This window comes from Lissotriton helveticus, chromosome 11 (genome assembly GCF_964261635.1).
Source record: "Lissotriton helveticus chromosome 11, aLisHel1.1, whole genome shotgun sequence".
In the NCBI taxonomy this organism is placed as follows: Eukaryota; Metazoa; Chordata; class Amphibia; order Caudata; family Salamandridae; genus Lissotriton; species Lissotriton helveticus.
Genome location: NC_136072.1, coordinates 234,047,103 through 234,063,519, shown reverse-complemented (window position 1 = coordinate 234,063,519; position 16,417 = coordinate 234,047,103). Strand labels below are relative to the sequence as shown.

Below are 16,417 nucleotides of genomic sequence, written 5' to 3'. Positions count from 1 at the left end.
GAGGAACAAATTATTCTTAGCCCCTCAACACCACTTAGGACACCAAGATTCCTACAAACTGGAGCCAACCAAGATTTCCTTGGATTTGCATAAGCCACACATGCAAAAAGAAAATGTGCAAGGCTTTCATTGGGGGCCCCACATGACGGACAACACGCGCTACCTCCAGTTTTCCACCTGGACGTCATACACTTCAAGGGGAGGGAGCCTGCCCTTAGCTGGAAAAATAATTTCCTATCCATTGGGACAGTTATACTGTCCCAATACTTTTCTAAGGATGGCTTTTGTTTAATTTCCATGAATCTACCCCCAAGGATTCCGAGGTTACGCTCCTCCAAAGTTTTTGCTCAATGTGGTTCCAGTATAGTTCTTTAATACTGGATTTGCTAGGGAATACTTCCCCAAGGGGGTTTTCCCACAATTTGGAGAGCCCAAGCTCCACAAGGGCATCCCTTAACGTTTTCAGCCATGTGATTTTATGGAAAACATCAAGTTTGACTAGTGCTAGAAACCCCTCGGCGTAGTGTCTTATTTCCATGGTTGTCCATAGGCGTCTCCAATAAAGGATAGGCCTCAGTCGGGCGCGGTCGCTAAGCGATCTTCTACCTAAATCTAGACCAAGCGGTATAAGTGGGGTGCTTTGGGGAAGACTAGTTATCCCTCTCACAAACCTGTTCTCAGATCTTTGAAGGGTAGTAAGACTCTCAAAGCCCCAGACTTCAGCCCCGTAAAGGGTTGCGCCCAGGGCTTTTGCGTCATAAACCATAAGAACCGGTTTTATGGGCCTGGTTTTGGATTTTACTTGCTCGACCCTGAGTGCTCCAGAGATCTGCTGGTGTTTCAACACCGCCTTCTCTATGTGTCGTGACCAACCCTGTTTACTTGATATCTCGACCCCAAGATACGTAAAAACATTTACCAACTCTAGGTTGATTTTGTTCAAAGATACATTGGGTCGAGAGTGACACTTTTGCCCGAAGGCCATCAACTTGGTTTTATTTACATTAACCTCAAGACCCCGTTCTTTGCAGAAGGAGTCAAAAATGTTCAAGGCTCGCTGAAGGCCTGACGGGGTTTTAGACACGATCAAGGTGTCGTCAGCGAACATCAAAATTGGAACTCTGATGCCCGCTAACGAAGGTGCATCGACCGGTGCGTCCAATATCCTTTCTACAATGCCATTAATGAACAGGGAGAACAGCAGGGGTGCCATAGCACATCCCTGCCGGACCCCCCGCTCGACTGGGAAGTTGATGGTGGATTCCCCATTCCTCCCCCACTGAACCTTTGCATAGTTACTTTCATGCAGACGCATTATCAGCGTGAGCAAATCAGGAGGGACCCCTATTTTATAGAGGACCTCCCACAGCGTGCTCCTGGGCACCAGATCAAAGGCGGCCCTAAGATCTACAAATGCTACATAGAGCCTGCCTTTGCCCAGGAGTACAGTCCCCCACCGCAGCATGGTGAAGCGAAAAATTTGGTCGACCGTACTAGTTGCACGTCTGAATCCTGCCTGGAAGGGGGATAAAGCATTGTTATCATCTACCCAAGCCATAAGTTTGTCAACCAGCATCTTCCCCACCACTTTCTGCATGGTGGCCAACAAACTTATTGGTCTATAATTTGCCGGGAGTGACCGATCACCTTTCTTAAAGATCGGTATTATTATTGCCCCCTTCCATATATTTGGGATTTTAGCCCCTTTCGCTAGACCATTTCCCAACAAGGTCGCATATTTTGCCCACTGGGCTTTTTCGTGTTTGAAAATATCTGAGGGGATTCCATCTAGCCCAGGGGCTTTCCCCCCCTGCAAACTTGCTATTACGACTTCCGCGTCCTTGCATGAAAATAAATCACCCTTGCAGAATACCATAGGGATTGGTTCTCTGGCCATTAAGTCCCTACTCTCAGCATACTGGGGTTTAAAATACTCGACCCACAATGCCTCATCGACATTGTTGTCGGGTTTGTTGGGGGCGCCCCCTCTTCCCCATTTCACAATTTTCCAGAATAATCTGGAATCCTTCTGCCCTGAAGCCTCGAGTAGCTCCTCCCAGTATTCCTCTTCCCACAACTTCTTGGCCATACGGATACTGTCATTATAATGTTTCCTACAGGCGCTAATCGAGGCCTTAACCCTGCTTTTGAGTGCTCTGCCCAACTCCAGTCTGGCAACCCTGCACTGTTTATTAAACCAGGTCGCCATAGTGATTGGTGCTTTTCTATTAGACTTTAATAACTTGGTAAAGTACGGTTTTATCACAGTGAAGAAGGTGTCATGTATATCTGTTAGTTGAGCAGAGTCTGGTGTTACCGGCTCAGCTTTTATCATGGCATCGATAGCATTGTCTGTCTCCAATTTAATGGACTCCAAAGTGGACGAATTGGCCAGGACATGTGGCCATCTCACCCGTCTTAAGTCGTTAGTCATAACAGGTATGCTACCACTACCTGGTACTGAGTTAGTTCGTGCGGCCCTCCACCATGAGTGGGAGACACAGAGGGGGTTATGATCGCTTTCTAATCTCCCCACAATTTTCATGTCACCCACGCCACACCATAACTCAAGACTACAGATGACGTAATCAATCCTACTTTTGTTATGTCCATTATCGAATGTACAGTTGCCACCATAATCGCTTTTTGTCCTGCCATTGAGAGCCCTCAAACCATACTCTAGACATATCGCATTCAACAATAGAATGTCTTTTGACCACCGCTTTACAGGTACAAGGTTTAACTTTGGGATGCCCCAAAGGGCATCTTCCTCCATTCCTATTGGATATGCAGTGTTTTCTAGAGGCTCGAATGTCCTATTCAAATCACCAGCCAAAATTACTCTGTTACCAAGTGACTGGGATTCGAGGGAGGCGGATAAGACCTCTAGGGTAGCAGAATTACCAAGACTCATGCCCCTGGCATATATATTATAAATGTCTATCATGCCACCCTTTCCCACAGATAGTCTTAATAGTTGTATATCCTTGCACCCTAGATCAATCATTTTTATTTTAACCTTTGAATTTTGTTTGATCCAAATTGCGAGGCCTCCCATGGGTCTACCCCTGGGGCCTCTCGTTGCGGGTATACAAAAATTTAAGTAACCTGGGCAATATATTGGGTCGCAAGCCCACGTCTCTTGGAATAGGCACATTTCGAACCCACTTACAAAATCAATCCATTGCTGTGACAATAATCTAGCCCCCAGCCCCGCCACATTCCATGACAGAAATCTCTCCGGGGTATTTTCAACACAGGACCCCACTTCAATGGATACAATGGGCAACAAATCTTCCAGCGTCCTACAATCACAATCCTCTCCTATAACAGTGTTTATGCAATTAACAGTTATTCCCTCCTTACTGCAAATAGTGGTTGGGATAGCTAGTTCGCCCACAAAACCCACAGGGCTTGCAATAGGACTCCCATCACTCACGTTCACTATTACCGATGTTGAACTCATTTCATCCTCGTTATTTAGCACTTTTCCAACAGGGTTACTTCCCCTAACCATTTCCCCCTCCCGATGGGATTGCTCGTCGGAACTCTGTCAATATCCCCACCTCATCTGGCCCTGCCCATTCTGTGGGAAGAATGCCGGTGTATAACAATTGTTTGATCTTGCGGTGGGCACAGCAGTGGGACCAACCTCTACCCCAGTACAGAAACTAGATCTCAATAATTCCCTACAACCCCCTAACCGAGTAACAGGTCTCGGATAGAAGAAGGTTAGGTCCACAACCCCAATCCCTCCAATGCTAATATTCCAACCAGGTCCCGTTATCAGCCCCACCACCCTTGGGTCCTGAAAGTTGATTATAATACACTCACCCCCCTGCTTTTTTAGGGTATTCCCTATCCAATTGACTCTTCTTGCCCCTATTATCAGGCCGTCCACTCCCCCTGGCAGAGGTCTGTTGACACGAAGCCAATGCATGGCTTTGTTTTTTAACATGTCAAATGTTTCTCTTTGGCCCTCCATTAGGGGTGGAACATTGGTAAGTACGGCCACATATGGGTAGGAGTCCGGGGTGAGCTGTACTGGAGGGATCCTAGTCGGAGATTTAGTTATATGTGATTTTGTGGGTGCTTGGTCTGGGGGAGCACGGCAATGCGTGAGGATGTTTTTCACTGCCACAACAGTATTAGTCCCAGTCCCGTTGCTAGGGGCATCCCTCGTGGAACCACCACCCACTACTATATTTGTCATAGGCCCCACCTTATTCCCAGTAGCATTACTAGGAGGGATTTTATCATTTCCTGGCCTTTTGGCCATAGGTTTCCCCGGCCCAGTCGGCAAAGGCGTAGTTATTGTTGGTGGGTTTTTTACACTATCCTTACAACCCCTATCGATATTATTAGCGGAATTGGTGTTCCCACTGGTACTAGTAGTTTTAGATACATTCATACTGTTATCCCCTTTGGTTTCCTGGACAGAAGTAACGTTTGCAGGCGGGGATTGCAAATCTACCAGCACGACTCCCTGGTCTTTGTTGGCTATCTGCGTTTGCTTCCCGTTATCTCCCAATCTATTGCTAGACTTGATTAAAGATTTAATAATAAAAAAATTATCTAGGCTAGCTTGTTCGAGATGGTCAAGTTGTTCAGCTAGCTTTTGCAGTCTAAGCTCTACGGGGTGCAGAAGGGAGCGCATTATTTTTCCCACTTCTATCAGGAAATCCTGGTTTGAAGAAAGTAAGCCCGGGAGTTCTACAGGAGTTGGATCATTGGCTGGGACTGCCAATGTTGAAGGAGACACCAAAGTTATTGGGTCTACTTCTAATTGGACTGCTATATCATCCCCCATCGGTGTTACTACATCATTCGTTACAGGGACATTGGTTAAAAATGTTTTTGCACCCAACTTCCTATGCTTTCTCACAGGTTTTTCGTAGTTGTGCTTTTTTAGTGGTAACTCCCCATTTCCTTTTAACACCAGGCTTGGATTTAAGCACTTCCAAATGCACACATGGTTTTACTAAAACTCCATTTTCTTTAGATGGTTGACGGATTCCACCAGAATGCTCCACAGACAAACCAGTTCCCACAGTAGCTGGTGAAAGAATATCAACTAGCTCAGCATGGGGGGGTATATCAAAGAGGGAGTCCTGGGTAACTGGTAGAACAATAGATGACAATGGTATAACCAGCGCAGGAAAGTTCAAACCTTGATTTTTTTCAGGCGGATTTTTCAAAAGCTCAATCGAGAGCCTACGCCCAGCTCGTCTTTCCGCCAGGGCAATCTCTTTGTCAATATCCTGTGGCAAGCGTTTAAAATAAGAATCAAGAGGGCCCATGACAGCCGGTTCTGTCTCTGCCATTAAAGGCAGCAGCGTAGAAGTGCCTGTTATGGAAGCCATAGAGTGGAAAACCCCCCTTCAGCCCCACAATGAAACCACAAGTCACAGATCAATTTGTATATCCAACGATGGAACAGTACCTGGGCTGAGAATGTTAGTAGGGTGGCCCGGCCCGGCCTCCAGCGGCCCCGGACGGCCACAGACGGTCCCGCCCTTGTCCCGGGCTTCTCCCGGCGCTCCCGCGCGCTCCCGCGCAGCGAGGAGTAAGCGTTGGTATATAGGGAAGGAAATAGGTGAGGGGGCGGGGCTTGCAGGGAGAGCGGCCCAGGTGTTCTCTGCCGGGCTATCAGGGACTCCTGGGATATGGAGTCCCTGACCACGCTGCTCGCAGCCCTGCAAGACTGACCAGCGCCCTGAAACACCGACCACGTTCCCCCGGCGCAGTCCTGACTCCAAACAGCGATGCGGGACCCGCGGAGCGGGTCCGGCGAGAGGTAGGCGTCCCTGGAGTAAACAGCAGCACACTCCGCAAACGGGCAGCAGAAACTAAGGTAGAGGGTCCCAATGAGACTGTAGAGGCAAGGGCTTTTGAGTCCGTTGGTGAGGGGGCGGGGCTTGCAGGGAGAGCGGCCCAGGTGTTCTCTGCCGGGCTATCAGGGACTCCTGGGATATGGAGTCCCTGACCACGCTGCTCGCAGCCCTGCAAGACTGACCAGCGCCCTGAAACACCGACCACGTTCCCCCGGCGCAGTCCTGACTCCAAACAGCGATGCGGGACCCGCGGAGCGGGTCCGGCGAGAGGTAGGCGTCCCTGGAGTAAACAGCAGCACACTCCGCAAACGGGCAGCAGAAACTAAGGTAGAGGGTCCCAATGAGACTGTAGAGGCAAGGGCTTTTGAGTCCGTTGGTGAGGGGGCGGGGCTTGCAGGGAGAGCGGCCCAGGTGTTCTCTGCCGGGCTATCAGGGACTCCTGGGATATGGAGTCCCTGACCACGCTGCTCGCAGCCCTGCAAGACTGACCAGCGCCCTGAAACACCGACCACGTTCCCCCGGCGCAGTCCTGACTCCAAACAGCGATGCGGGACCCGCGGAGCGGGTCCGGCGAGAGGTAGGCGTCCCTGGAGTAAACAGCAGCACACTCCGCAAACGGGCAGCAGAAACTAAGGTAGAGGGTCCCAATGAGACTGTAGAGGCAAGGGCTTTTGAGTCCGTTGGTGAGGGGGCGGGGCTTGCAGGGAGAGCGGCCCAGGTGTTCTCTGCCGGGCTATCAGGGACTCCTGGGATATGGAGTCCCTGACCACGCTGCTCGCAGCCCTGCAAGACTGACCAGCGCCCTGAAACACCGACCACGTTCCCCCGGCGCAGTCCTGACTCCAAACAGCGATGCGGGACCCGCGGAGCGGGTCCGGCGAGAGGTAGGCGTCCCTGGAGTAAACAGCAGCACACTCCGCAAACGGGCAGCAGAAACTAAGGTAGAGGGAGACTGAATTGTGAAATGCTTTATTATACGCGGCTGTAAACACTGTAAAATAGATCATGCAATGTTGGCTCTATGTTCTATGGTACACTGTAACAATTCTACTGCAAGACTGTGTTGACCACCGCTTGTTTTGAGCTGTTAATAAAAATAATTAAAACAAATAATAATCTGAACACAGCATATTGATGGAGTACAGTCAGGCCCCCCCACCGGTTGTTAGTTCAGCGTCATCCACGGGGACCATAAGACCCCTGTGCCCTAGGTACTAGCGCCAATATGTAGCAAAAGTAACCCTTCTTTGCTTTCCTGTCATTCTGGCACAGATTATTCCCCATGCTGCGACACCAGATATAGTCTGCTGGCAGGTTGAAGATATCTAATCAGCTTGTCCACCAAAGGGGCTTATGTGCTATGCTTTCCAACACTGGGGCACTCAGTTAACATCATATTTGCCTCAGTTTATGTGCACCAGACGCTCTGTGCCTGGGAGCGGAGACCATCTCAAGATGGAACTCTCAGAGCACACTTTGGTGCCCAGCAGGTATAGGGTGCTCTTCACCCACTGGGGAATTATATAACATTCTGTCCAGGTCTCACTATCCGTCCCAGACTCCACACATAACCTCCAGTGCTAGTTCCTCTCCAGCCTCAGTTACGCTACAGGTCATAGGTGCTAACCGGGCTCCTTTCACTGGATTCCATGAGGCGCGTGCTCTGTGGGCTTTGTCCCCACTACCTTGTTTAGTTTCATGTATCCCACTAACCACCGGATACAGGCAACATCTGTTAGGTTGAGAGGGAAGATATGAACAAACCAGGATGAAAGCGGTAGAGTGGTAGTGGGCTGACTGTTTAAAAATGGCAACCAGGGCCTAGCCCAAATATGGCCACTGTGAGGACAAAATTATTTCTACATTGCAAATCACGGAAATTGGCAGCTGCTACCTGCTGTTGTGCAAAAGATGATCTCTAGAGGTCCGACTCTTGAAACCTTCACTACCTTCAGCATCTAGCTACAGACAGTGTTAACTGACAATTCCCATAGGCTAATGCTTGCTTTTTATAGTATTGACTTGAAGCACTCAATGACTTTTGTCTAATTCTCTATTTTCTATTTTAAAGTCTTATTTTCACAAAAGTATTCCCTCTTGTTTATTTGACAGAAAGTTCGGTATCTTACATAAATTAAAAGCTTTTTGCGACTTTCGGAACATCTGTTGAAAAATGAACTATGCTTGGTCAGATGTTTTATTGTTATGTGCATAACATTGATGCTTTGGCTGTACAATGCCTGCTACAGACGCATAACCTGCTGTTGCAGAGGTAGCGCTACACCAGAATAGCCTCAGTTGTCCTCGTCAACAAACTATTTGTCTAACACTGCTCTGGAAGATTATACTGATACATTTAGAATGTATTCAGATGTTTAATAGAGATGAAAACATTACTGGTATAAATATATTGCTATGTAAGGCATGTTAACATTTAGTCTTTTTGGTTGTATGTTTTATACAGTTTCAATTGTAATAAAATGTCCCTTAGTACCGAGGACATGGATTAAAAACTGAAAAAATAAATGAATGCAAATCTATCTTTACATTTCCAACAATTTCATTTTGTAATGTTGGCGTGTCCAGAAAAGGGGTTTAGAAACGGATGTAAATAGCTTTATACGCTCCTTCCACCATACTATGATACTTTTTTTTTTATTACAGATGCCTGCATTATGACCTCGTGTTACTTTCTCTTATGATTATTTCCCCTCCGCAGCTCTTTGTTTTCACAGATGGAGAGGTTGAGAACACTAAAGCAGTGATTGCAGTGGTCCAAGCCAACAGCTCTAAACACCGGTAAGCACATTCAGATCTTGTTCCCACTTTCCCAGCATTGTCGTTCTTCCTTCCCTAACTCTTGATTCAATACCCCTCTCCCTATTAAACTGTGCATTCATTCATCTCCTCTCCTGATCTGCCCCATATCCCATAATATTGTTTTTCCTTGTCTAGTCAAACATTTACTACTTTTACTATATCTCAGAAATGCCATTCCATGTATGTCTTGCAATGCACTAGTCCTCTTGCAAGACAGAATATCTTTTAGATTCCTCATCATGGCATGCCGGATTCCGTATTCTACTCGAATATGTGACATTCCATGGTTCTCCCTTATATAATGTTAGGAGTCTGCAGCATCCCATCCTCTGCGACACAATTTAACGTTCACTGATGGCTTATATAATATTTTCATCCTTCCATTATTACAGGATAAATGGCAAGAAAAGATGGCTCTGTGCTAAGGCTTTAGGTTGGTTCTTTTTTGAGTTGCAGTGAAGTATTTTTTCCTCCACAGGTTCTTGTGAAGAATTCCTTTGTATTGCTGTGCAAGAACACTACAGGCTTCCAGGAGCCTCAGTGCAAATGAACTCCCTCAGCACATATGATGAAAACACCACAGGGTACTAGATCAATCTCAAAACATGTAGAATGACAACTTAGCTCTTAAATGCTGCTGTTCAGTAAAAAAATCTTTATAGCTGGCTTCCATGTATGAAAGGCAGACATCGGACAATTGTGCCTAGAGTCTGGTCAAATGTGAAATATCTAGCACACGGCTGAAAGTATCTATGGAACATATTTGATATGCAGAAATTCATCATGCAATCCCCATGATTGTATCTGGATAGTTCTTGAATGTTACCTTTCTACGGCTTTTCACAGCAATATTGCAGTAATATTAGAATCTGTGTTTAAACAATCTGTAAGTACAGAATCTCCATATGTGGCAGGGAATGGCTGATATGCCAGAAAGTCTATTATTCAGTTTTTATGTTTGCTATTTTATTAGGAATGGGTCAGATGCTAATATGGTCACTGGTTTCATCCTCCCTTGTTTACTGGTAAACTGGTACTCCAAAGTTAATTCACATGTGGCCAGACATTGAATGGTAGGAGTCTTGAATATTAGGGCAATTTTATGGTTTGATGAACATCCTGATGATCATGTGATAGTAGGTTGGATTGATAAACTGGTGGTTGAATGGGTACTCTTGAAAGGATGCTCATTTGGACTGTCAGACCTGATTTTGTTGGTTGCTCACGTAACTTGAGATGGTTGGTGATATTTATGGTCTGTGGACGGCTTTAATTGTTAGAGATCTATTCAATTGGATGGCAGCATTTTTTTTGATAATCAATTTTATTGATTTTAAGAACAAACGCATTAACAGCATAAGACATTTCTCAATGGTACAAGTCGACATAGCAGAAGTTAATTTAGAACACAAACAGATAACTGGTTGAACGAGCCACCGAGACATAAAAGCATTACATATGTGTACAGGAGTGCACCTTGGTACATTTATTCCAGTTGATTTAGCCATTTCCACCAGACCATGTTGTACTTGGATGGGTACCCACGAGCCTCGAATAAGAGTTCTTCCCTTGTGGCGCACCAATTCACTCCCCGGTGCCATTTTGCTATGCTTGGGAGTTTAACCTGCGCCAAGTAGCTGCAATATCTCATTTGTCCAACGCAACTGCTGCCCCAAGGAATAATTTATCCGATCTAGAGCCGTCTAGGCCGTCCATTACCCCAAGAATCAGACCTATGGGATCGTAGGGGACCTACCAGTCCAAGACCTGTGTGAGTTCTGACTCTTGTTAAGCAGTATGGGGCAAGGTTTGGGCATGTCCAAATCATGTGATAAAAATCTGCTGGTTCTTGGCCGCAGTGTGTACAATTTGGGGAGGGACATAACCCTGCCTTATGTAGGCATGCTGGGGTGAGGTAGGCCGCGTGCAGATCGTATAGTTGAATGAGGCGAAGTTTGGGAGAGGTTGTGATGGGTTTGGGGGCCATAAGGTCGTTGCGCCAAACCTCTTCCTCTAGGGGACCCAGCCATCCCTCCCAGCGGGCACAGAGCGGGTCCAGGGTTGCCAGGCCGTTGTTGACCAGGGTACAGTATATTCGAGACGCCCTACCCCTCCCAAGATTCCCCATCATGACCTGAGCTTCTAGTGGGCTGAATTCGGGGATTGACGTGCCTGCTGAGATGTGAGCGTTGGGCATGACGGAGTTGCAAATATTTCATAAAATTATGAGATTTGTAGGGTGTAGCGTTTCTGCAGGTCTTGGAATGTCCTAATGTGATCGCCTACCCAAACGTCTCCTAGTAGTGATATCCCTATGTGATCCCATTGTCTGAATCCTGTGAGGGTCGCCACCTTTCTTAGCCACAAGCCTTGCCAGAGAGGCGTGTGTTGGCTCAGTCATTTGTCCCATCGTGTGTGTCGCAGGGCCGTGTGCCAGGCCACCAGGACTGCTCTGTATATCGGCGGTATCGCTATAGGTATTGTGTTAACGTATAAGTATGCCTGTATTTGGGGGAAGTCATAACCTTGAGCTCCGTTTTATAGGCTGGATCAGACCAGCCCCCGGTGAACCAGTCGTGAATTAGGAGCCTGGTGGCTAGGTAGTGTAGGTGGAGATAAGTCATACCCATGCCTCCGTAAAAGGGTGGGATCATGCAGCGGGCGAGGGCGACGCGCGGTCTCCCCTCTCCCCACAGAAACCTCGTGATCACCCCATCCATCTCCTTAAACCAACTGCATGGAAAGTGGAAGGTGGTGTTCTGAATGATGTACAAGTAGCTTGAAAGGATCATCATTTTGAACAATGCCACTCTTCCGAGTCGGTTAAGTGGTAGAGTGTGGCAGCGCTTGAGATCATCTTTGGCTTTTTTGACGAGCGGGGTAATGTTCAATGCCCATTCCAGCTTGGGAAGCAGAGCGACCCATATCCCTAAATATTTGAAGGATTGACTCCTGATGGGGATGGTTGATTGCCACTCGAAGCATTCCCTAGAGAGATGAAGGGGGACAAGGGTAGATTTAGCTGGGTTGAGTCGAAGGCTGGAGACTTTTTCGAAGGCGTGGAGTATCTGAAGGCATCCAGGACCAGAGTTGGCTGGGTCCGGCCAGGAAAAGCAGGACATCTTCCGCATACAGAGCGATTTCATTGACATGCTGGTTTCCCCACGCCCATCCCTGGACCAGGTGGTCGGCTCGAACGAGGCAGGCTAAGGGTTCCATTGCCAGCACTAAAAGAAGAGATGAGAGGGGGCATCCCTGCCTTGTGCCTCTTTGAATTGGAAATGCCTTTGAGAGGGCTCCATTGGTAAGTACTCTGGCACTGGGATTGGAGTAGAGGACTTGGACAAGGCATCGGAATTGGCGTCCGAGGCCCATTGCCTGAAGGATGTCATGCAGGTATCGCCAGTCTACCGCGTCAAAAGCTTTTTAGAAATTGACAAGGAGGAGCGTTGGGTAGGGTGTAAGGAGATGGCAGTGGGCTAGGGCGAGATAAAGGCATCTTGGGCAATGTCTGGTACCGCGTGCCGGCATGAAGCCACATTGATCCGGGTGGACCAGCTTGTGTAGGAAGGGACGGAGCCGCTGGGCTAGAATTGTGGTGTATGTTTATTTCCGTGTTGATTAGTGAATCCGGTGGTAATCCGCACAAACAGGAGAGGGTGGCTGCGTCTTGGGAGTCACAAAACTAGTTGCCACTTCGGTCTCTGGGGGTGGTGGGGAGGATCCCACTCCGGCGACGTGTTGGTAGAGGTCTACGATGGATGGATGGCAGCATTACTAAATAGTGGTTAGTATTACATGGGACTGAGGTTTAAAAGTCTTTTGTGTGCATGTGGGTGATTTGGTTTGGGTGCTGTGTGGTGTAGTTGTAGTGTTTTGTATTGTAGTTCCCTTTATATAGATAGGTATACCTCTGAAGAGACAATGTAGCCCATTGGGTAGCATATTACTTGGTTGATTGTGATAGGGTGGAAAGGCACAGATTCGTTTTACCTATGTGGGATGTGCGTGATGACTAGACTCTTATCATTTTATGTCATTGTACCTTGGTGTGCGATAGAGAGAGTGATAATATAGTGATGGTGTTGGATTTGGTTGGAAGGATGTAAATTTACACTATATCCAATGTTGGTATTAATTTGGTGCTGGGAACGACTGGTAGAGGCACCTCAGATGAGATCAGTGCAAGGGTTTAGCTATGCTTAGCTATGAGATGATATGAAGGGACATAAGAGAAACTGCATGTGCTCATCCTGTTTTCCGCAGATAAAAGCTGATTTCTTGCCATGGATGGCTTAGTGGGTAATGCAGATCGCCTTGAAGGTGGAATTTCTGGTCTTGGGTGGCCAGTGAATTGCTTAGAAAGTGAGGGTGATTGGGTCAGATAGCCAAAGATCATCTCGTGCAGGAACTCTTGGAAATGAAAAATGCTGTTTGTAGGATGTCATTGAAGGACTTGGGGAAATGGCAGGGCAGATGATGAGCCCGCTGAATCCTTTACCTTGAACCATTTCCTGAATTGAGTTGATTGAAGAACGATAGGTGTGTCGCCTGCTGGTGAACATAGTTCTGAGGTAGGTCTGAGTTGACCATAAGCCACGTGTCTTCTGCAGTGTTTTACCAGAATCTCCGCTTTTTTGACAAGACTCTCTGCAGTGACGGTACACATGCCTTCAGAGTGGCGGTCTTTGTGAGAATGCACTCCGGGTTGCTAAATTCAGTGAGAATTGTGTGAATTTCCTTTGTTGGACATGTGGTGTTTGAAATCCACTGGGAGTTAGTCTTTTTGCCTTCTTGGTGGAGGATTTATATATCCTATTGAGCCCTTTAAGGCACATTTTGACCTGCTGGTTTTAGTCCCTTTGAATTGGCTTTAAATGCAGTGTTTCCCTCCCTCTGACACTTATTTTAGAGAACATATGTTTCTTAAGTCTACTTGGGCAAGGGTACGGGTGCTTCTTTTTTTGATTTAATTTATTGAGTGTAAATCATGATCATCTCATAGAGGCATTTTTCTGGTAGGGGTATGTGGTGGTCAGTGTAATGCAAAACTTGACATGTCCTTTAGACTAAAAACTAAAATAGAGAGAGTGTAAAACCAATGGAGGAAAAAGTATGGCAGGATGCAAAAGCAGAATAGAAATGTTTCGTTTTTCTAAAAGCCAGATGAAAGAAAATAGTTCTGAAGTGTATAGAGGGATTATTGCACAAGTGAGGGCTCAGGCTGCTAAAGGAGTGCCTTAGTACCTTCCAATGCAAGCTATCTTGAAGCGAGTTGCAACTAATAGATTAGCGTTAGAGCAAATGTTAATTTCAGGAAAATAGTGCCCAAAATGGTCTCTTTTCAATATAAAGTAAGATGTACTCTTTGAGGGTTACATTTACAATTATTTCACAACAATCTCAAGGGGAAGGAGTCCTTGGAACATAAATTACCAATACTGTGCTATATGACTTGTCATTCCCATTATTCGGTATAAATTGCTTTCTTGACATGCCAAATCCTTACATATATTTAACTTATGCAGTAAATGTTTTTATATACACACAGTTCAGTTTTTAATGTACACTACTCTCTAACCGAGAAAATCGCAATTGTTTTTAAATGAAGTTTTTTTTTTTTTAATTCCGAAATTCTTTGTATATAGAAAAATATAATTTTACATACAGGGAAGAGGCTTATACATGAGTGGAAGAAGAAAGAGAAAAGAAAATAGGCTGAAGAGGAGAAAGAAAGGAGGAAATAAGGAAAGAAAAGAAATGGGGGGGGGGGCGGTAGTCCGTACTCTTGAGATCATTCGCCAGTTCGTAGTCTCATAGTCTCATAGTTCATATTGCGTCCATTGGTGTTCCATGGCATTTGTACGTCTCTGTGATCAATCATCTTGTGCCCCGCGCCGCCCCGGGGGGACAGTGGAGAGAGATATAGATAAAGTAGGAGATGTGCACGTTGTTCTGTTAGCACTAACCTGTTTCAGCAAGCGCCCTCAGATGTGTCTCGTTCACGCCTACGGTGGCTTGTGTGATGACAGGTAGTGGTCTAAGGATCCCCACATGGTCGACTGCTTGTGCGTCTTCGGTGTGTGTTTTGCTGTCATGTTGTCCGCCCCCCTAAGGAACGTGACCCAGTTGAGCCACGCCTGTGGAGCCGCCTTTGATGTGTCCTTCCAGTTAGTTAGGACTATTTTGACTGCGGCTGTCAGCAGGAGATCTATGAGGTCCCGGTCCTCTGTCTTTGTGATTGCCTGGGACGTGAACCCTAGGGCCAGGCTTGTGAGGTCTGTTTGTATGTCTATGCCTGTGATCTCGTGGATAAGTGTTCTGATCTTCCCCCAGAAGTCCTTGATTTTTGGGCATTTTAGTAGGAGGTGTTCTAAGTCTCCCCTTTCTTTATCACAGTTCCAGCACACGTCGCTGTCTCTAATGCCTACGGTGGCTAATCGGGCTGGTGTCCAGTATGCCTTGTGTATCAGCCAGAATTTTGTCTGGTTCAGCGTGGCCGTCACTTTTTTCCGACTAGTGGACCTCCATAGCTCTGCTTTAGCTTCCTCACTGAGTGCTTGACCTGCTGCCTCCCCCCAGAAGTTTATGACCTTGTCATTGAGTTTGGTGTGTTTGGGGCCTAGGATCTTGTAGAGGTGTGCTACCTGGTGTCCTAGCGTGTTCAGGCTGTTAGCCAGCTGTATTATCGAGGGTGTCTGGGTGTTGAGGTTCGCCTTCCTTATTGCGACTTTTATCTTCAGGAAGTTGTATAGTTCTACGCTGTTTAGGTTGTACTCTCCTTTCAGGGTGTCGAATGTTACGTCAGCGCCCTTGTTCTTAAGGTCCCTGGCTGTGGATATCCCTTGGCTATACCAGTCGTGCATGTCTAGGACCTTACCCCTGTATTTTAGGGATGGGTTGTGCCAGATTGATTCAAAGGGCCCTCCTTTGATGCTCGTGTTTAGAAGTTTGTCAATTTTCAGCAGAGCTCGTTTTGTGTTTCTGAGTACCGGGTTGTCTTTGATTGCCGGGTGTTTGGTGGCCGTGAGGAGGGTGATGGGTTTCATACCTTTTAGCAACCCCTGTTCTAGTGTTAGCCATGCCGGTGTGTAGTCCTGTCTTGGGTCCAGCCAGTGCAGTCCCTGTCTAGCTAAGCACGCCTCGTGGAATCGTTTGAAGTTTGTTATGTTTAGCCCCCCCTGTTCCTTTGATAATCTGAGTTTTTGCAAGCTTATTCTGGCCCTCTTCCCTCTCCATAGGAAATCGTTCAGTATCTTGTCTATCTTTTTGTGGAAGTCATCTGTGTTGGTTAGGGGTAGCATGGCTAGCATATAGTTCACCATTGGTGTGAGCATCATTTTTATTGTTTCTACCCTCCCCCACCATGTTGTGAACTTGGGCGACCATCCGTCTACTTTGGCCTTGATTTTCTGGATTATAACCTGTTCATTATGTTCTAGTGTCGTGCTCAAGTTTCTCTCGAAGAGAATGCCTAGATACTTAATAGGTTTATTTTGCCACGCTAGGCCTGACGTTCCTAGTACTGTACTTGTTGTGTGGATGTTTAGGGGCTTGCATTCTGATTTGTCCTTGTTGAGTTTGTACCCTGAGACCTGGGCGTACCTCTCAATTGTGTCTGTCAGTGCCTTGATAGATCTCTCAGGGTCTTCTGTCATTATTAACACATCTGCATACGCCGCTAGCTTACATTTTTCTCCTCCTATTGGCACCCCAGCTATATCTTCGTTCGTTCGTATCATTGTTAGGAGTGGTTCTATTGC

General features: G+C 46.7%; 1 protein-coding gene across 1 annotated transcript in view; it reads left to right on the top strand.

Moving 5' to 3' along the window:
- The window catches only part of LOC144791612 (von Willebrand factor A domain-containing protein 5A-like), a 680,207-nt gene that overhangs the window by 157,163 nt on the left and 506,627 nt on the right, over positions 1-16,417 (top strand). Inside the window, exon 9 of the mRNA XM_078666339.1 lies at positions 8,554-8,633. Within this exon, the coding sequence (XP_078522465.1) occupies positions 8,554-8,633 (80 nt within the window). The remainder of the gene's footprint in view (positions 1-8,553; positions 8,634-16,417) is intronic.